The sequence below is a fragment of the Anser brachyrhynchus genome (genome assembly GCF_964034855.1).
Source record: "Anser brachyrhynchus genome assembly, chromosome: 10".
NCBI lineage: Eukaryota > Metazoa > Chordata > Aves > Anseriformes > Anatidae > Anser > Anser brachyrhynchus.
In genome coordinates this window covers 9494899-9516671 of record NC_137705.1, presented here as the reverse complement: position 1 = coordinate 9516671, position 21773 = coordinate 9494899, and the positions used below count along the sequence as shown (strand labels likewise).

Sequence of the window (21773 nt, the reverse complement as noted above, 5' to 3'; positions counted from 1 at the left end):
TCTTTTCCAGGCATGTTTCCTTGGTTTTGAAGTTGCTATGAAGTTTCTTAACTGGATTGCACCAGGTCTATGAAGACTGCAAAGTCTTTGAAAATCAGAGAGGAGAGGGAAGAGAGTACGAGTCTGCCTCAAAGGAATAAATGAATGATCACTTGAAGTTTCAGGAATGATTGCTTGCCTAATACCTTTTTGCCTTCCTCATATTCTTTAGGTGGTGCTATGTGCCGTTCAGAAATGTAAGCTGTAACTCTGAAATAGAGTTGATGAGGAGTTAAAGGTGATACACCTGTCTTCTGAGCCAATGTACCACAGCAGTAATGCTGCTAACAGACACGCTACACACACTACCTTAAGTACTTCCTCATGGAAGAAGAGTTTTCCTAAATATTAATTCTTTGTTTACTGAAGAAACATAGAAATGAATGCTGAAAAACTTACTTATTAGGCAGCATGTACTTAACTTTCAGGGCATAAGTTAGCAGCTGCACATACTGTAGTATTTACAATCAATGTCAAGTAGCGTTCTTATCTCTTGCAGTTTTTTCAGTTGTCTGTTTGCATGTTGACAGCAAATCCTACATGCGTGTGATGCAGCAAACACAGAACTAAGCAGGTGAGGTTAGAGTTAGGTTTGGGTGGGTTGAGAGGCATTACAGATACCTTACAGGATATTGCACGCTTACCTTTTCTGCGGAACTAAGGGGAAAAATGAATTATGCTCAAACATTTGCAGTAAACTTCACTAAGGTCGCCAGTGGGGAAATGTTTACCTGAACTTTTCTGTGAAATCCCTTTGTCACTTTCTGTCCCATTGAACATATCCCAAATGTGGTTTCACAAGAACAGCACAATTCATAAAAGCTCTTGATGTATTTGATCAAATGTTGCAGTTCAGAAATTTTAACGGGACTTCTAAGAACTCAAACTAAGAACTCTGACACGAGGAGGGTACGTGAAAGTGACACTGGCTCTGCCATCTTGTCTAACTTTATTCTAACTCCTGTTCCTCAGTTTTATTGTAATACTGTTGAGCACAATCACATTTTAATTTGAGAAATGACTAATCCTAACAAGCAAAAAGCACTTTTAATTTCTCCTGGTTTTGATGCAATGTTGTCAGAACTCAATAAAGCTAGCTGCTGTTCGGCTACAATGTGTGCTTTGGTTTATTTTTGCATGGTTGGCTTTGCAAAAGTTTTCCTATTCTTAATTCTGAGAGGTGAATGGGAAATAAGTTGTGCCGTGCTGTGTTTAATCTCTAACGCCTTGCATCTTAGCTTTTGAATTTCTGGGCTCTTTAACATGAGGCCTGGAAATGAACGTCCTGCACCTAACATTCATCTTACAAGTCCTGTTAGGTGCTGTGTGGCAGCTGAAGCTCTTAAGCTATAAAGCCAGACACTAAATAACACGTCTGTGGAAAGAATTTCATGTTTTTCAGGAAAAGGACTGGACACAAACGCAGGGGAACAGAAAAGATCTGTACTGACGTCCCACAGAAAAGGCAACTGAGAGGTTGTCCTTGATCCTCTGTGGGCATGTTGGGCTGTGCCATAACGAAACAGTCCTCACCTTGGCTTTCCACAGACGGGATCTTTCCTCAGTACATTCCATCCAATGCTGCTTCAGAAGCTCTGAATTCCATTTTCCTTCCCAGTTCTTAGGAAGGACCAGAAGGGAACCTGCCTTCCCCAGAGTCCACCTTTGTGATTTACCTTTGGGAGGGGGGTGGGAGGTGTCAAACCACTGAGAGAGCCCCTGGGGTGGGACAAGCCCAGTTGCTTGGAGTTGGCTCTGCGTTCTCCCTGTCTTATCGCCAGCTGCAGACCTTCCCCATTGCCTAGGAACCTGCTGCTGCTCCTGCCTCTCAAATCACTGCAGCTATGGATGAATGAAACGCTTAAAGCGTGAACACCAAGTTAACGCTGGTTCAAAGAAGCAGTAATTAAAAGCCATTCATCTCCAAAACAGTTTTAAACACAAATCTAGGTTTGCTGAGGCTAAATCCAAACTTGTTTCAAGAGGAACAGGTCTGTGCTTGCTAACCACCCAATGCTCTCCGTGTGCTGCTTTGGTTCCCTGCCTGCTCTGGTCATCTTTCTGGCTGCAATGCCTAGAAGTGATTTCTGCCAGCTTTAAAAAGTGTCATGAAGCTTTTTTTGTTTTGTTTTGTTTTGTTTTGTTTCTTTTTCCTCTCTTAAGTTATACGTTCCAGAAATTGTTTCACTTGTTGGGAGGGACAGATGTGCACACACTCTCAAAATTCCAAACACCTGCCTGTTCCAGCTGTCCTGTCAACTAACGCGTCGTGGGCAGCTCCTGATCTCATAGGAAGCTAGGAAGAACTGAAACAACCGTCCTGGTTGTAAGTGCTGTTTTAGATAGTTTTTTTTATCGATGCGATTGCCCAGCAGATGGCTGTCTGGGGCTGTCAGCAAGATGGACAAACCAGCAGATCTGAAGTCAAGGTCGGAAGCAAGCACACCAGCTGGTGCCCACGGGCTGCTGCTTCCTTTGGTGGCAGCTGTAGCTTTGTGTTAGGCTGCAGAAGTTTTATGGCCAGCAGGACAGACAGGCAGCTGGAAGGGAGGAGCCTCTTCTCCCTCTCTACCCTGGCGAGGAAAGCTGTCAGCCTCCTGGCTTAGGGATAACCTGTGCCGAGGGGGAATGGGAGACCTGCTATGAGCCGGGCACTGAGGAGCCTTCTCGGTGTGTGTGCTGTCCTGTCATTTGGCGCTCCAAGTGCTTGTACCTTGGCTGTGCCACCACCAGCTCAGGCTCACCTGCCCGTAGCCTGCAGCAGGACTTGCTCTGAAAGATACTTCAGTTCTTACTAGTCACTGTAAGCCATCTACCTCCTTTCTCCCCTCTAATACATTTTCTTTTTCATTTTTTTTTAGCACTTCAGATCCCTTTTCCAATTTCAATTATCCTAATCATATTCTTCCCAAGCTGAAGTTTTCGGAGAGCTTTGCATTTTGCATAATAAAATTCTGCCTGTTTAACATGCTCGATTCCATTTGGTGCTTTTAGATAAGTAAAATACAGAAAATGGAGATCAGGAATGAGCGGCTGCTTTCCAACAACAGTGGTGGGAGGAGAAAAGTTTTGGGTAAGGTGCCTGGAAATGTTTAAAAAGCTGCTCGTGTCTCAGATTCTGCCATACAAAATTTGCCAAATGACCGTCCCCTCTTTCTGTGCAGCAGACACTGCCTTGAGAAAGCACCCAGTGGAGGCGAGGGAATGGGCTGCAGGGCAGAGTACACTGCGTGATGCTGCGTGCTTGAAATGGAAGAGCATTTCTAATGCAGCGCCATTTGTGCACAACTGCAGACATTTCCTATCAGCTCAGTGTTAGAATAGTTCTGCAACTGTATCTCAAACCTGGTAAAAATACAAACCTTAATTAGAGGATGGATAGGAATTTTACTAAGATCTCTACATTCTGTTTAGTTTAAGCAGTTTGTAACTCACAGGTTCTCTCTAGGCTTACTGGAAACACGGCTATAAAGATCAGTATCAAAGTTACAGCAATAGACTACAGATAAGCTTTACTTCCCTTTGTAGATAACAGTGCGAATGTAAATTTGCTGAGGTACATGATGCTGTTGCTAACGCTAGGTATGGCTGACTGGAGGGCTGCACTGTTTAGCTGTGCAATGAGCTGACTTCCCTTCCTTATCAGAGCCCTGAGCGCAGGCTTCTCTAGCAGGGCTGCTGTGCTGTGTTTGAGAGAAGCTGCACACAAGCTGCTGATACCTAAGTAAATTTTGAGCTGCCTGGTTATGAACACCCCAATGCTGAAAGCAGATCCTAGCAGCACCATTTCTTTTTGGTAGTATTTTCTAATACTGTTTCCTAATAGTTATTTATCAGTGGCAGGTGCCTGCTCTTCCTTTCTCCATTTATACAGTCAAAATATATTAAACTTCCATTTCGCCTTGAGTACTTTTTCTCTGTAAAGGCAGGGAAACCAATTTTCTGTCCCTTCTTATCTTTAATCCCTATATAGATTTCAGCAGAACCAGCTGAAATGCTGAAAAGGTGTAAAGCTACAGAGAGTCCTTCTGCCCAGGTTAAGCCAATGCAACTGAGAAAAGCTCCCAACTGCCTGCATAGACAAATCCTAAAAAAACACTTCCCTCTGAAACACAATCCTCCCCGCTCACTCCCCCTCTTCCCACTCACCCTTGACTCTGTATCAATCACTGCCAGGCTATTATCTGATTTGCTGACTGCCTCCTGGCTGGAGCCAAAGTTCAGGAACTGGCAACTGATGGGAGATCTCTCCGAGGAAGGGAACTGGCTGTTCTCAGAGCGCCTTCGCTCACTTCCCAGCAGCCGTGGGTGTGCATAGTTTCAAGACACCACGGGCTTTTGCAACATGGTTGAACTCTGGATCCAACAGCAGAGGCTTCTCTTGGAAAGGAGCCTGAAGCTGCCCCAGGCAGAAGGTAGGAGAGGAGGGAACACGGAGACCTGGGTCTCTTCCTGCTTTGCTAGTGCCAACACCACAGGGAAATAGGAAGGCTGCTGCTGCTGCTGAGGTGGGGAAGGTGTGTACAGAAACTACTGTGCAGCCTTCCCAGCAGCAGCAGTCTCTGTCCTTACCCACCTCGTGAGTACAGGTGCAGAAAGCTGAGCTTTCCCAGCCTCTTTTTCCCAGGTCCACCCCGTTTCCATTCAGCAAAAGCTACGTTGGGACTGCAAGGTTCGGTTTCATCTGAGCCTGGAGGTGGTTCTGCTTCTTCAGGAGGCATCACAGGTGAGGCACGGTGTGACAGCACTGATGTGAAATGTTCGTCTCTTTTGAGAGGAGTGATACTTTGTACTATGGACTAGTTAAGTTGTGTGATGATGAAAAATTGCTTTTTTCCCACCATTTTCCTACCTGTGGGTCCAGCTGAAGGAATGAACCGCTCCCGTGTCACAAGCACTGTTTGTTCCAAAAGCACAGTCACTCCTGGCGTTTCTCTCAGCAACGATAACAAAATGAACACATTCAATTTTCTATCTGTACTTGGCCCGTGCAGTTAAGGACACAAATGGGGGGGCGGCTTTGTATTTTCCACCTTTTGCAGCAGCAATTAATTGCTAAAGCCTGACACTAATAGCCTGGTCGGTGAGGCATGACAAACTGGGACCCTAGGTGAGCTGTTCCTGGGGAGGTCAGGGACAGAAGTTTCCTCCTCCATGTCCGAGGCAGCACCAGTGTCCATGGGGCAGAGGAGGGGGTTGTTGCCAGCTCTCCTGCGGTTCAACAGTTGTGCATTGCTGGTGCAGCCCCGCCATGTGAGCAAGCAGCCGTCAGCTTGGCAGCACAGGAATGTGTGTAAATGCCGGAGGTGTTTGTTGGCATGGGAGACTGCCTCGTCCCAGGGACTGACCTGTGCAGCACTCACAAGGTTTTGTCTTAGGCTTCAGAAGCAGGAGTGCATAGAGACGTGTGCAGGGAACAGTCCTGATGGGAATCAGGTCACGAAGCCTGGCTCCTCCACCGCTCCCTGAAACAGCGGCTCAGGCGTAAGCAAAACAGGCAGGGGCCAGAACCCTCTCATGGACTGATCCAGTATCTTCAGGACATGTTGAATCATTTGGGGAAAGTGAGGTTTCTGTGTGCCTCTTTTGCAGATCGAAGTCTGTTCTTCCAGGATAATGTCTATCCACATTTTCCAACGGTACGGTCTGAGGACACTCCTCTGTTGGGAAATCTGCAAACAAAAGGAAAATTTGTCTTTTTAGTTTTGTTTCCTAGTGAGCTAGAATTTATTACGGCTAAGGTTGCTCTTTCTGGAAAATATAAAAGCACACTGTGTCACTAGGAACTGCCTTACTTAATCAGACCAAAGATCTCTTAGCCCCAAGCTCTGCCTCCAGTTGGAAGAGGAGCAGGAGGCACAAAGCACTGCAGCACTTCGCCAGCCCGCACCTCCAGTTCTGCCAAGCCACATCCACAGCTGAGGGATGTGCTGAGCTCGATTGCATCTGTGCCTTTGCGTTTCAGAACTCTGGACTCAATTTTCATTATAACCACCTTTTGGGCACCTCTCTGGTTTTGGCCTCTACAATATCCAACAACAGCAAGTTGCAGCTTGTTCTACACACCATTTTTTTTTTCTTTTGACAGAAAGTGTATTCCAGGTCACAGTTTCTTTAAAGTCATATTGATATTTTCTATTTTATTCTCTAATATTTTCCCCTGGGCACTGCAGAGTTGATAAATTAAAATTGGTATTGATTTTTAAATATGCTTAAGAAGGTTCCTTATTGAGTAGTTGGCCAACATTCTGCCTTCTATAGGTTCCTCTATAATTAAAACCCTCTGTCTGGCCCATCATTTCAGATAAATTTGAATTATCTGGAAAAAATACTTTTCCTAAATTGACAGTATGCTTTGCTGAAGGTGGTGTACAGATTCATAAAGGATATTTTTTTGTTTTTAACTTAATCCACGTAACCTAGCAACATTTACACCATCAATAAACAACTACTATTTTTCTGAGGAAAAGAATGCCCAACCCATTGTTTTTCACTCTGACTCTGTTGGTAGTACTGGTAATATTTACAATTCCCAGTGCACTGCACTTAGAGAGTCTTTTTCTTATTTCGTATTCCTTTTAGTCACACTTCAGCTCACCTGCTGAAGCTTTGTTCAGAATAATTATAAGATACCGAACTGAGATATCCATGGAAAACGCTCATCTTGATTTTTCTGTTTAGTTTTTCTGTTGGTTGTTAAAGGAGCTCTTTAGCATATTAGTCATATGGCTGCTCTAGATTCTCTGAAATCTGACTGCTAGGAAACTTGAAATCTGCTAAATGTTTGCTCACAAGTATTTTCTAACGGTAGCGCCTTGGCAACCATGTAACTTTTGAAATTTGCCAAAATTTGCTTCGAAGAGGAGGATCTTCTCAAAATCACTGGTTTCCTGTGATGTTTGTTTTAAGGAAACGTGAGGGCAAACCGCGGTACAAACCCCACCTAGATGATCGTGGTGATAAAAACAGGAAATCCAGTTCCATTAGGTACATAGCTGCTTTCACGTTGTCATAGGCAATAAATGAAAAAAATTCACAGAAACGATGGCTGAAGAGCCATCATCTAGCGGCTTCCCAGGCCCCAAGACAGCTTCGTCTGAGCTTTGTTGGTATCACTGAATCACTGAAGGGACGGAGGAGGAAGGCTCACCTGGGAGAGGACTTTGCACAGGAAGCTCTGTTCCAGTCCCTCGCAGCCTTTTCTGAGTCAAATGATCAGAGAAATCGCTCTGTGACCTGGCAGCGGGGAGGACTGCGAGTGCTTCACGGGCATCAGGTATTACCTGGCATCTGCCGAGCCTTGCTAAATTCAGCTTGATCCCAGTTTGTTTAAACCCGGTTAATAGATTCTAGCTATGGTTATAGTGTGGACAGAAACAAACACCTCGGGCTGCAAATACAAGTACCTCTCAAAGGGTTTTGAATATTCAGTAGAATTCAGCTAGGCAGCCACAATCCCTTGTTGTCTTACTGGGTTTTACATCTGTAAACCACAGCACATCACCACCTACCGCTCTTGTTTTAATTATTCTTGATGACTGTTTTTTCCCCAACACCTTTTTTGCCCTGAAGTATTGTTTGACTTCTTGTTGTAAGCATACATATACAATGAGGTTTCCTTTCTTTACTGAAAGCACTGAGCGGTCTTCTTCAGTCTCTCTGACTTGGTCCAGCACCAGAGCATTCATTTTCAAAAGTGTTCTTCTGGCTACCGAGTACTGCTTCTAAGGTTTGGTCACGTTTTTCCTCTTGTTCTAGTAACTCTCGCCTAATCTATTTCAATAGGAATTTAGAGATTAATGAGAAATCTGTTATTCTATATATGTGATAAGAGCATAAGTAAAATGTAACCTCGTTTCCCTGAGGACAGTCCTCAGCAGTCTGAGAGCCCAAACTGCTGATAGAGTGAGTGTTTGCTGCCCTATCTATTTTACCTTATTTATTGGGTCTTTTTCCGTAAAAATATAGACAGCTGAAAATCCCAGCAAGAATTCGACCTTTCCCAAAGTACTGGAGTATTTTAAAATACATTTTAAACTATTTGCTTTTGACTGTGAGCAGAAGCTGAGTACTGTGATACGAATAACTCAGTAAGCAACTGTGCCCTTTAATACAAAAACCCATCGCTTCTTATATTAAACTTCAGTCTGAAGAGATGTATGTTTAATGAAGACTGCACCACTTCCCCTTTGCTCCAGCTGAAGAAAATAGCTGCTGAAACAGGCCTGTCGCATCTAGCACACGATCCATCACTCTCTTGAAATAAAATAACAGAAGTGTATTGGTTTTAGTTTTGTCATTTTTGCCTTCGTTGTTTAGTTGATATTCAAATATCTCAGTTTAAAGGAAATTAGTAATTATTTTGTTTTTCGGAAAGCTTCAAATGTGTTACTTCTGCAGTTCGGTGGTGCCAGTCCCTGTGCAGAAGGGGCTGCCGTGTCCCTGGGGCTGTGGGAGGCTCCCAGCTGGTGGCTCTGGGTTGGTGCTTAGCTCCTTTTTTTTTTTCTTTTTTTTTTTTTTTTAACAAATAGAATACAACTGCAGTGGCAACATGCTCTTTCCAACTCGACCAAGCTACCTACAGCTTTCTTTCTAGGCACCAACATTGTCACTGGGCAACGATTCTTGCTCACTCCCAAGAATCCTCCCATGTAACCTTTCAGGTTGTTCCTCATATACTCAAATTCTCTATTTTGGCTGCACTTTTGCTCCTGCAAGAACATTTTCCAACCTTTTGTCCTTTTTTCCCCTCCACTTTCCACGCCAAGTGGGTTTCACATTCGCCATGGTTTTTTTCATAGTTAATTATTGGCTTCTCTATCCAGACTATACTTTTGCATGTCTGAGACTCGGATTTTGATCCCAATCAACTGGAATACGTTTTCCCCTTGTTTAGATTCTCTCACTAGGTAAAAAAAAAATAAAATAATCTGGAAATGGAAAGAAGCTTTAAATCAGCATTCTTTCTGCTACAGCTGTCTCTCCTTTTGAGACCTGCTCAACTTCCACAGTATTTCTTTTAAAGTTAGGTGGCAAGGTCTTGAGAAAATAGCTCATTGCTTTTGAGATAAACTCTTATCTTTTTTTTTATAATATAATATCCCTGTCATTAAGTGGAAAATTTCACAGTCCATCTTTGTGTCTGTTACGTAGCCTAGGAAGTAGCAATAATGCCCTACACTGCCAGTTCCTAGCAGGGCTCAGATTAAACAACGTTGCAGTTAAAGTGTTTACATATTACAGTGGTTTTCCTCCTTCCTTATTTCGGGCAATTTCGTCAATCAAGTGTTTTCTCATTCATTTGTTTTTCCGTGCCTCTCTAGCACCGCCTTGCAGCTCGGGCTCAGTAGGTCGCTCCTTGTTCAGGTCTAGTACACATCAGTGATACCTTCCCTTCCTTCACTGTTAGTCCTGAATTGCCTCCCAAAGGTGTCAGCTTGAGCACTCTTCCCGGGTGTCATATAGGTTGGCTGATCCTCTTCTGCATTTTCAATTTCTTTCTTGTCTTTGCTGTTTTCATTTCAGTCTGAAGCCAACCAAAATTGCACGCTTCAAACACCCTTTTTAATAAAGTGTTTTCAATTTGCAGAAACCTTAGGCAGCAAATCTTTTGTAACCCCGTGCTGTGCTTTAAAAGGGGTTGATAGGTTTAGAGTAAAAGTGAATTTACTTTGCTGTATGAAGCTGAACTGAAAATAAATAGCTAAAATAGCTAAACTGAAATGGCTGTTCTCTGAGCCAAGCCCCATTTTGGTGTTGCATCCTCAAATCTAGTAGCACACAAAAGGGTGTTGTCAGATAAGCAGAAATCAGCCAGCTGTTCAGGGGAAAAAGCGAAGCTAGCACTTTCTGACGGGGTTGTCAAACATACAAGGAAAACAAACAGGAAACACCGTGCCTCTAACTTTGATCATTTTTAGGTACTTGAAATACTGTTCGTAATGGCCATGTTCCCTGCCATGAGAGATGGCTCAGCGGGAAGCTCTTATCAGATGGAAACTGCACAACGTGCAATGATCCGGGCAGCATCACTTCTGATCTGCCTTGGGGATGCACTCAACTGCCAGAAAAAGCTGCGTTGCCACTTGCCTTTATTTCAGAGTTCAAATACGTAGAGGCAGGGAGGAGATCGAGTGAGACAGGGCATAATTACGTTCTTGTTTCTCGTCCCATTAAATGCGAACAAAGGAACAACCGCAATGCACATCCCCTGCGCTGAGATCCTCCTGCACGCACACAGCAAGAGCCAAACCTTGCCACCACTCTTCCCGTCTCATTGACAAGTCAATGTTCTGCACGTTAAGGATTGCTCCGGGTGACAAGAGAAATTAACTCTACGAAATCTGAAAAAGGACTTGACGGAGTTAAGACCGACAGGGCTTATTTTAATAACGCACACGTACCGTGAATACTAAATGCTCTTTCAGGTTTCTCTAAGCCATGGTGTAGGTCTAGGCTGTATCGTTTCCAACTGGTTTGTGTTAGCTATGACTCATAAAAACGGTCACCTTTACAAGGGTGTTAAGAAAGATAGGTAACAGTTGTTTTTTCTTTCTGTATGTTGCCTCCAGTTTCTTTCTGACTGCAAACTGAACACCGAGGAACTGCTGCTACTGCTGTGCATTTGCAAGGGAACCCCCTTGCTAGCTGCAGACAACGTGGAGGAGCACCAGTGTGGGGACCAAGCCGCTTTGAGGCGACATTAGAACCACAACCGTGCACATTTGGGATGCGTTACTAGCAGGGCAGCTCAGGGAGCTGTCATTTTTCACTTTCTCAGCGTGCTGAAGAGAACAAAAGACGAGTCTCTTCCCCAAGGCTTTCCGAGTTTAAGAATGGGGCACGACGCAGATGAACAGCTCAGTCGGGTGGGAGCCCAGGATCAAGGAGGCACGCTGGGCTCTGCGCACCAGCCTCCCCACATGTTTCTAGAGAGCACTGCTCAGCTGTGACGAGGAGATCCAGAAACCACTGCCACGTCTGTTGGGGATGGGACAGTGGACAATGCTGCAGGACAACCCCTGATGGATTCCGTGAATGATCGACTGAAGAAATGTCATAAAGGATCCTGATAGGGAAGATATGAAGTGATTTTGACACAGGGAGGGGAGACTGAGAAATTCATAGCAAAGGGAAGTGGTGGGTGAAAGGATGAGACAGGAAAGTGAGCTTTGTGGTGGAGTTGGTTGTGAACCAGAACAAATCTGGTGTGGCTGAGCCATGGAAAGCTCACAGAAGGACGGACCGGATATGTGATTCAGCTGGAGAGGGTAAGTGAAGGCTGGATCTTTCCTGGATGTGAAAGGAAAACATGAATCCCAAGGCTACTGATGCAGTTACCAGAGTCATTGAGAAAAACAAGAGAACAAGAAAAAGCAAGAGGTCAGGGAAAGCTGCACCCTTTCAAGGGTAAATGATGCAAAACCGCACACACTGAGAAACATTTCTCACAGTTCAGGAATCCTTTATAAACACAAGCATAGCTTTCGTTGTGAGAATAAAGACAGTTAATGTATTGACGAAAATGCACAAAGGGCTCGGAGAGAAAGGCTAAATATCAGAAATACAAGCCTACGTCAAGGAGTAAGGTCACAGTTACAAGTACAGAGAAAATGTTTACTTTAAGACAGGTATGTTAATGTGGTAGAGGCATAACACTGCAGCATATGGTGATGTTCCCAGAGGCTAAAAGGAGTGCTAGATCCCTAAAAGCAAGCTATGCTCTTCTGTGAGAATCAGTGCAAAGCTTAAAAAAAATAGAGCTAACACACAAAAACAGGAAACAGAGGCTTGTGTTCAAAAAATGCTATTTATTCAAGATCTAATTACAGTGGGCAAGAGGCTTCTCAATTCAACAGTGTGAAGGGAGAAAATATTCCCACAAGAACAGACCAATGATCAGCAAATTACCTGACTTTTTGTATAAATTCTTCTGTCCTTTACCGTCTTTTTGCTTTTCAAATTGCTCTTCATGTGCTGTGGCTAACTGATGTCTACACATCAGACTTTGAATCCCTTCCTCTGATGAGCAGTTTCAGGTGGCTCCAGTGAAGTCCCCAGAAGGAATTTTGGTGCCAATCTCCACGATCGCCATTGTGATAAAGGGTCTCAGGGCTCTTGAAGACCTGTCAGCATTTTCCTACCAGTTGGGTCTGGTTGCTGGACTGCCTGCAGTCACCCAGGTGGGAGGCTGTATGTCTAACAGTATTAACATGGGTATTTGCGTATGTAAATTGATATTTAATCCTCTGCCTACAAGACACGGTTTATGCACCGTGATACAACGCTGGACTATTCTAAGATGAACGCACTCAATTACCTCCAGTTGTAGACGCATAGTGCGACACACAGCATTGCTCCCCAGCTATTTCTGATGTCACAATATGTTTGCAGGTCCTGGTTATATAAACCAAGAACGACAGCAACCTCAGCACTTGCTCCCTTCAGCTAATCCCTCCTGCTGACATTGTCCTTCCCGCGGTCCTACCCTAGCACACTAAATGGCAAGCTCCGTTCGGCAGCAGCCTCGTCTGGCCACCTGCGAGGGATCACGCGTGCCAGGCTGTCTCCAAACCCAGAGGCCGTCCACCTCTGCCTGTGCCATTCTCCCCGCAAGGCCAGGGCTGCCCTGCTTTCTGGGGCAGCTGCTTGAGGCGATCTGCTCCGGCAGCATCAGCCCGCCCGGTGTCGCCGAGGCAACGCGGTCCCCAGGGAGGCCGACGTGTTGCTGCAGCAACGCGATGCTCTCGGCTGCAGCCGCTGCTCCCATCCACGGCACCAGGACCTGGGCTTGCTGGAAGCACCGAGTCCTGCCAGGGTTGAAAAGTCAGGGTGGCCAAAGGATGACAACAGAGGCAGACACAAACTTGTGTTTGTAATTCCCACTATAAAGCAGCTGCAAGGCAAAGGCTTTGCCAGTACCCACGCAATTCACAGCTCTGAATGAAATGACTTTCGTCACGTTCCTTTATTGCTCACGATCACACGTTTGGCTTTATAGGTAAATTATGAACATTCTCAGCAGGGTACATTTAAATGATGCTGTCAGTCTTACCCTGGACCTCTTGATTCAGCAGGTAATTTCAATACAGATTCTCTGATGGCTGGGATAATGTAACAGTATTTTAAAATAATATAACACCAAGAGGAGTAAGAGGGTAAATATTTGGCAGTCCATAGAAACTGATGACAGCTACTTTTCCAGAAAGTGGGGGAAATATCCTATCACCCTCCTCTGACCTTCACAGAAAAGGTTGAAGGCTGTTCTAACTCTTTTTCAGCAGAAGTTTCCTATTGCTCCAAGGCACGGCCTCATTAGTTGTACATTAGTAGTTTCCAGGACAAGGCCCCATTGCAGCAGGTTATCACCAAAGAGAGAAAAAGCTCTCCTAGAGCTTATAATACACTGAGGCAAGGCTGGCCAAAGGGATGGATCACAAGAACAGCCAGGAAATGACGGAGTCCACAAAGCCCGTGGAGTCCCAGAGCCAGTCCTGGCCAGGAGCCGTGCCCAGGGCACACCTGGGACCTGTCCTGCTCCTCTCCTGGGACTGAAACACTGGAAAAACGGGCTGGTTGTTTTCTGGCCAACTAAATTGCCCTGATCACCTTCCTTGCCAAGATTTCTTCCCAACACCAGCTGGCTGGAAGAAGGCTGCTGCACTAGTCCTAATTGTCTAGTCGCTGTTGGGAGCAGAGTGCTAATGGGTGTCACCTGCTGTGCTTCAGACTGTCACTGAAGACAAAGTCATCACCAAAATTTGCTGGTTGAAAGGCTGGGAGACTTTCTATACAGGAAATCCTAGCCCCCAACTCATTCTGGTCTTACTACAGAATGGCAGAGCAAACCCAAGACTCTTGCAAGTTTTAAACCCCTGGAGCACTGAAAATAAAAGTCAATGATCCAACACAGACGTTTGCTAAAAATTCTGCAGTTGATATCTATACCTGTACATCCCACATTTTGATAGCAAGACCTTAATTGCTTGCATTTTCTTCTTGTGACTGAAGAGATGAAGTATCAAATATTAGGGCAACAAATCTTTTTAAACCTTCATAAAATAATTTATTTGTAACGACTGTCTTTGAAAATGGATCCTGGCAATGGAAATGCTCAAAATATGAACGTATACAGAACTTTCAGAGTAGGGAAAGGCTTTTCCACATTGGTCTAGGACCTGGCAGTATGATTCTAGGGTAAATCCTGCATGCACCACCCCAACGTAAGCGCCTGCTGCTGACTGCAGGAGCAGGAGGAAGTGCTGTGAAGGTGGAGGTGCCTGTGGGGCAAAGCGTACAGTAACAATGTGATTAATTGCTCACTGCCGCTGCTCAAGATTTTGCAAAAGCAGAACAGCAAATCCTTTTGTAGCAACTTCATATTTACACCATATTCTGGATAAATATGAAAATAACTCACTATCATTGTAAAAGTAGATAAAAAGAGTTTTTCATTAAATAGCTTTTAGGGATATAATGGGAGTGTAATGAAGACAGGGCTTAACAGAGGCTTCTATCATTGAAAGAGACTCTTGCTTAATTAAAGAAAATTAGAGTAATACCTGATTACAGAAAGATTTCATCAAATCTATATTGAATACTGGTTCACAGCTTCTTGTATGCTCTGAGGAAAGATAACAGAGGCTAAAAGTATTTTGCAGATATTCCCAGGAAAACACAAAAAAGGCGAGCACTGAAGGCTAGCACAAAGCACTGAAAAGGTTTCTGGAGAAACTCAACACACAAATCTGTGGATGCCACTGCATAACACAAAATGTTAAGTGTAGGAGGATTCCTGCTTTTTCCACATCGGTCTCACCAACTGGTTGACCTGGTATTAATAATAAGAAGTCTTGATAACTACACATGGAAAATTCTTTAAAACTTTAGTGATAAATATTGCCAACATAGCTGTGAGGAATCTAAAGAGCCTTCAGTGTGGACACTAGATGTCAATGGAGAGACACATCAAACCAGCTGTAAGAAAGGACTGTGCTGCTTCATTCTCTAAAACCAGATTCTTCTTTCCATCTTCTTCTAGTACAGCTCTGTAGGGCTGATAGCCTTGGGGATGAAAAATCACAAAAAGATGCAGGAGAGACAACGTACAAGCAACACCCATCCAATTAGTTTCTGATACAGACAGGACCTAACTCACAGTTGAAGGCAGCAAGCATTTTTCAGCCCTATAAAGCAATCAGTTTTTTGCTGAGATTCCCAATGAGGGATCTAAGCATGGTGAGGTACCTCTATAATCCTCTGGCTTGGAAGCTGGGAGCACCCATTCCTTTAATGAAGACATCCACACGGCAGCCAAACATCAAGTACTTTTATAAAACTCAAGAACCTAAACTAATTTGGAAAAACGGCCTAGAAGAAAGAACTTTCACATTCCCATTATCCTCCCCCGAGACATATAATCCTCTATCAACATTTTTATAATGTATGCTCAAGCACAGCATGTGAAGAATGACAGAAAAATGCAATTGGAACTGCTTACTAATTTTCTCTGAAAACTGAATGGAGCTTTGGAGTACTGGTTAACTGAACTGCATGCTGTGCTATACGTTTAATTAAAATAAGTGCTAACAGATGTAGTAGAGCTCATAGAAAGGTTTTCAGAATAAAAAATAAAATGTTGGGGATTTGGTGGACAAAGTCTCATTTATTACTGCTGTAATTTATACTTAATACTGCAATTTTAATGCTTAGAATTAGTCAACACGCTGTGCTGAGCTGGAAGGATTGGTAAAACAATCCACGCACTGTACAGCATAGTGCCATGCCATCCTCATGCACTGCACATCTAGGCACGGAGTGGATCTGTGAGCACGAAATGGGAGGGGCAGGGACATAAACACTGGAAACAGTGAAATGTGTTAATGGCTTTCTTCTTGAACTCACCATAAAGCGAGACCAAAGCGCACAGACGTCGTGACTCCTAACTGCAAGGGACTGGGTGCTGAAAGACAAGGGAAGAGCCACAGGCTTGTTGTGAAAGGAGGCTCGACCTGCCACATCAGAGGAGGCGAGGGGATAGACTGTACATTTGGGATAAACCTGGCAGCTGAAGCTTGGGGAATGGCAATAGTTATTTGGCAAGAAGCTGGGGAAGATAGATGATGAATGGGAAAATGCAAAGGTGTCCGTACAGCAGAGAAATGGTTAATAACACTCAATGGACAAAAGTGAAACCAGAAGATAAGAAAATAGGAGCTCCAGCAATAGCGATAGACAGAAATTTGTCTGATGTATGCCAAAGGACAGGTAGTGGCACCTCTGGACTGCATCATGGAAATGCTGGTAACCTGAACTGCGTAAGGTAGCAATGTGAGAAGACGGAGGGAAAGGACAAATACGTAAATAAATACAATCACAGGTTGCAAGCAAAGGCTCAAGGACAAAATGAATTTCAGAGGTCTTTTGCAGGGACACACCCCTTAATCCCAACAAAACTTCTGTTTGAACAGGGTCCGCTGACAAACGTAGACAGAAATTGATACTTCAGATTCAGTTTTTGAACAAAATACAGGCCAGCTAATTTGCTGTCTTCTGTTAGAACAAAACAATCTGCAAATCTTTTATCTTTACTCTGTAACAATGCCTGGGTATTGGAACCTCTGCAGAGCTAGTCCAGCAGGGCTAGGGCTGCCTTGTGTCTGTCTGGTTATCGTGGGGCATGCACCAAGGTCCATTTCCACAAGCTCTCTTCATACCAACTTCACTGGAGACTTCTTCATGCGATGTTTTCAGCGCCGAGGACAGAAACAAAACTCCAGCCAAAGTGGGTACAGTTTTCACTTCGTATTCAAGAGAACCCAATGACTAGCTAAGTTCTTATTTGCATATTTGCTCTTTACACATCGGAGTGCAGTTGCTTACAGCTTCTCTGATATGGAAACCATAAATTTTACAACTGCTAAGTGGTGTTGTTCGGAGTGCTTTAAACAACATGGTTGTCCCACACGCCTGATGTCACAGACAGTACATTTATCTAGATCCACACATCTGGGATTTTATGTCTTAAGTATGACATGACTGATGTTCAGAGACATTTATGTTTACATCAAGGTAATGCCTTGGACAAATGTTTTACAAAATCGGATATGTTAGAATTGATGCTTTGTGCTGCCTGAAAAATCGTAATTGTTACCAACAGAATCAATGTTATCAGTGTTCACAAACCAAATTATGTCAATGAAAATCTGAAAACTGATACAGATGTTCCTCCTACTTTGAGATCAATGAATGCAGCAAAGTAACTTCCCAAGAATTATCCAAAATGTTTGATTGACTAAAGGTAGTGGCAAAGTAACATATTTCGGCTGAAACCAGTATTTATATATATTTATTCCAAAGGCTGACTTTTTTTCCTCCTGTCTTGGTACTAGTGACAGACAGTTCTGTAACATTTATTGAAATACTCAGGACTCATTCTACTCACTCCGAAAGCCAACAAGAAATACAATGAATCTTGCTTACTGCCACAAGCAAACCGGCTCATTAGAGAGACAAAGCATTAGTTTCTTAGGTTTAGTACTTTCTTAAGAATAAAAACAAACAGAAGCAGGAGAAGCTGGTTTCTCTTGTGCATTGTTTTAAAGGATCTCTGCATCCTGGTAGCCAAGCCCTGGATCACTCTTTCTTTTGTTACCATTACACTCTCTACTAAAATGAAAACTCAGAGGTGTTCTGTACTTTATGCACAAATAATGTATATGCATTTTTACTATGTATTAGAGAAAAAAATGACCTTTTTCTGCCATGTAAAGTAGAGGTGAGTCCAAATTTAGAGATGTGAAGATCAGAAGTGCAAGCACGAAAAGCATAGTAAAATTTGAGTAGGTACAGAAAAGAGCATTTAATGCGATCACAGGGACAAAGCAGGCTGCCTTTAGAGGCGAGACTGGCACAGAGGGGGGATGTAGAAAATATAAAGACCTGAGGTTTACAACACTTTGCGTAAGATCATCAAACAGTTTTGTTTGCCCTCAACTCTAGGCTCCATGATGCTAGGTGGAGGGGCTTTGCAGTAAACTAAAGAAGTTAACTGGCAGGAAACACAGGAAAATGGCACACAACCCTGCCTACTTGATCCCAAATACAATGTTCAACTCCCTCTGTTTTAATGTTTTCATACTTATCAGTGTGGCCTTTAAATTATCTGATATTGGTCTACAGCTTCTTAAGATGAACAGCAGAGGTGTAGGACAAAGCAAAAAAACCTACTACCTGTAGTGCTAAGATGCTGTGGACTCTGACTGGATTAATTCATAAAGCCTGAAGTGGGTCAGACCGAAGGTACTGCAACCCTAACAACCAGTCCCAACAACGGTTAGCCGTAGGTGACTGGAAGGACAGTGTGAGAAATGGGGAACGAAAGACGATCCTTCCTTCCACCTAGAACTAACAAATAACTGGAAACCAAACCAACCGCTGACCTCCAAAGCCACTGCTGAATCTATTCCTCAGCACGTTTTGTGTCAAAAGCATCCTACAACAGCGAACTCCGCAATTCAGCAAGCCAAGGGCAGGGCTTCATTTTCTTTGTATAAGGCCCAAACCTGGCTTTTACTCAGGGCTGCTTTGGAACGTACCCAGTTTGAAAGGGCTTGCTAGTGTGTCACCTCCTGCAACACGCAAAAGCTCTACTCATGGTAATAAATCCCACTTCCCTTAAAAAAGAGATTGTGTTTTCTACTATCAACCACCAGAGCAGTTAGCGTGCTCTTGCATTATCCTGGTGCTCAATTCCTTGCAGTGAATTCGAAGGCATGTGTAATTAAACCAAGATGTGCATATGCTTCTATAGCGTCTGAGTTCTGGCTGGTGCTGAAAGGTTTATGAGAAGTAAATTATTACTTGTCATAAAAGGGATTTATTTTAGTTTTTAAGAGCCAGTCTGGAGGGTTAATTTGATCATTTTTCCCCAGTGCAAGATTACAGAGACTATTTTGCTTTTTTTTACTTGCAACTTCACTGCTCCTGCTGCTAGGACAAGCACTGAGGCTCCATCATAGTCTCACTAAGTGAGCGTCAAAGTCACTTAAGACTCAGTAGGAGATGCAGAGCGAAGGGAAGAGACCTCAGCATTTAGGAGCCTTGACACATGATAAATATAGGAATAGAATCATAGAATATCCCGACTTGGATAGTTCTCAGATACTAAGAAATTATTGGGACAAAATATGATTCTAAATATATATATATATATATAGAGAGAGAGAGAGAGAGAGAGAGAGATAGGAATACTGTGGGGACCAGCTTTACCATTACAGAAGTCCATATAATTCCATACTGGGTGCTGAATATACTCCAAAACAGTGGAAAGGAATTGCATTGGTCATGCTACAGGAATTAAAGACGTTATTATAAAGGGGATCACACTAAGACTGCAAATACATTTCCTAATTTCTTTTCTAGCGTTCTTCTAATGTGGATGCTTATTATAGCAGCGATTAAAAAAGTAATGCAAATTTAGGGTGAAAGAATGCTTAATATGAGTTATATGCATGCACAGCAGGCAGCATTACAACTAACACTACCACAAACAAGTCTCTTGCCTACAGGTGCCATCAATTCAGACCCTCATAAAAAAAAAAGTGTATAAAGAACTGGGATAATCGATGGTGTAAAACAGCTTGAAAGTGCTTCATATGACCTTGGATGGTTTTTATTTTGTCCAGTGACCTTCAGAAGGAGGCTGAACAGACCTCTACTGTTTGCATTCCTCTGAAACTGATTAGTTATATGTGGACATATAAATATCAGAAGGCTAACACAATGTAGCTCTTCAGAGACTTAACAATATTTACTGGTAACACATTTTTTCATATAAATAACCAGATTTATATACACAGGCACAAATGAGAGAAAATTATCAACAAACGTTAAAAGCTAATACAAGAGCTGACTAATGCCAAAAGCAGGCAATTGTCAGGTGGCTGGCTGGCTGTTGTGCAAGACTGGGAAAGAAAAATAATTGTATTCCCTTGGAATTAGACGTTCTTTCTTCCTCTGACCATACTTGCCAATGCTTTTTTTTTTTCTTACATCACTTTTTAAACTTCATTTTTAACTCTTCACCACCAGTAATATCTACAGCACCTAGCTGGCAAAGGAAGGATCTCATCAGAAGTCTTACTTCATTTTGTTTGAGACTAACAAAATAGGGTTGTTTTTTTTTGATCAAAACCATTTCCTCATATCAGTTCTATCAGTAGTTAAAGTATGTGCATTGAACAGTTGAAATGTGCTGCTGTATTGTTTGAGACCACAAGAAAGATGATATGGCAGGAGTGATAAATTAAAAAGCAGAATTAATTGTTTTTCTAGAAAAGGGACATAGCAACTGTGGCTGCTGTAAAAAACAAAAATAAATTAGGCTTCACACTAAACCTCCAGATAAAATGATGAGATGTGGAAGATCTACCTCCTGTGCTTGTTTTTAATTCATTCGTTCACATACAAGAAGTAATCTTACTGGCATAAAATATGGGAGCCATATTACACAAAACACCTAATAAAGAGGCTGGGTGCTGTTGTAAGAGCCACAAGATTCCCTAATGTCCTTCCTCACCGAAAATAAAGCTAGTAAAAGTACCAGATAGGGTGTTCTCAGTCATGTCCTTCAAGCAACAGTGATGAATAGACTGTCTTTGCATGGGAGTGTAGGAAAACCATCTGGATAAGCGAGGGGACCTTTTGGCACACGAGCAAACAAAACCACAACACAATGAATTGCCTCAGCCAATTCTGGGCTTCTAAGTGAAATTCTTATTTTGAGTACAAGTTGATTTCTGCCCTTTTATTGTTGAAACAAAGGAAGAATTAAACAAAAATATTTACATTGACAACAGGCAGCGGCGTCACCAAGCCAGCATCCCTGTGCCCCTCATGTTTGCGCAGCCTATTTTCTCCCAAGACCAGCTTTCCAACAACGTCAAACCTTAAGGGCCCCATGCCACGGGGCGAGTCGGCTGCCCTTGGGCATCCGCCAAACCTTCCCTGTACACACAAACAGCACGAAGCACGGAGGTTTTGTACGAAGAATACAAGAAAAACCTGAGTAACACATTTAGGAATATACAAGGTGTCTCCAAAGCCCGCACGTGTAAGCGATTAATGAGGTGTTTCACTTTTCCAAAACCCTTCGTGCTCTCAGGTGCTCAGTGTTAAGCAGACAAACGTTATTGCCACCATTTCACAGATGATGACATTATGGCTTTTACCCAAAGGTATGAAGTGTTGCTCATTTATTCTCTTGCGCTCAGCAGCTTTAAGAGTGTTCATTGACTGAATTTTGACCGGGAACCAGGGGGGTCAGAGGGCCTCAGTGTAATCCCAACCAAGGGGAAAAAGCCTCCTTCTCCCGCTCCTCTGTGGCGCTCAGGGGTACTGCGGGTTGGCAGAAAGATGAAGAAAGATGAAATTAGCACGGGGGGTCACTAACCTGAAGAAAGCTGTGAAAAACCTCCTTTCTGCCACACACTTGTGCATGTCCAGGATCCTGGCTGACGAGAAGCGAGAACGTCCGCCACCTTCCACAGTTTAAGTTTACTCCCTACCACACCATAGCAGTTGCTCTGTCCCCAAATTAATTTGAAAGTCAGATTCACAAGCACCACACGAAAGCATTTCGCATCCCCTTCAGCCCTCGCTGCGGGGCGGAGGAGGGAGGCACAGCCCGGTTCCTCCCCGGCACACCCAGGCAGCCACCACCCCGGGGGCACCCG

General features: G+C 43.4%; 1 protein-coding gene and 1 long non-coding RNA gene across 3 annotated transcripts in view; one reads left to right on the top strand and one right to left on the bottom strand.

The window, feature by feature from the left end:
• Positions 1-1153, top strand: part of SLC25A20 (solute carrier family 25 member 20) — an 11242-nt gene extending 10089 nt beyond the window's left edge. The window contains exon 9 of the mRNA XM_080606800.1: positions 11-1153. Coding sequence (XP_080462926.1) covers positions 11-73 — 63 coding nt within the window. The 3' untranslated portion in view covers positions 74-1153. The remainder of the gene's footprint in view (positions 1-10) is intronic.
• Positions 1-21773, bottom strand: part of LOC308200679 — a 23956-nt gene extending 2183 nt beyond the window's left edge. For both annotated transcript variants that reach the window (XR_013955744.1, XR_013955745.1), the window contains exons 1-2: positions 21491-21773; positions 4189-5711 (exon numbers count right to left, since the gene is read on the bottom strand). This is a non-coding gene — a long non-coding RNA (uncharacterized lncRNA). The remainder of the gene's footprint in view (positions 1-4188; positions 5712-21490) is intronic.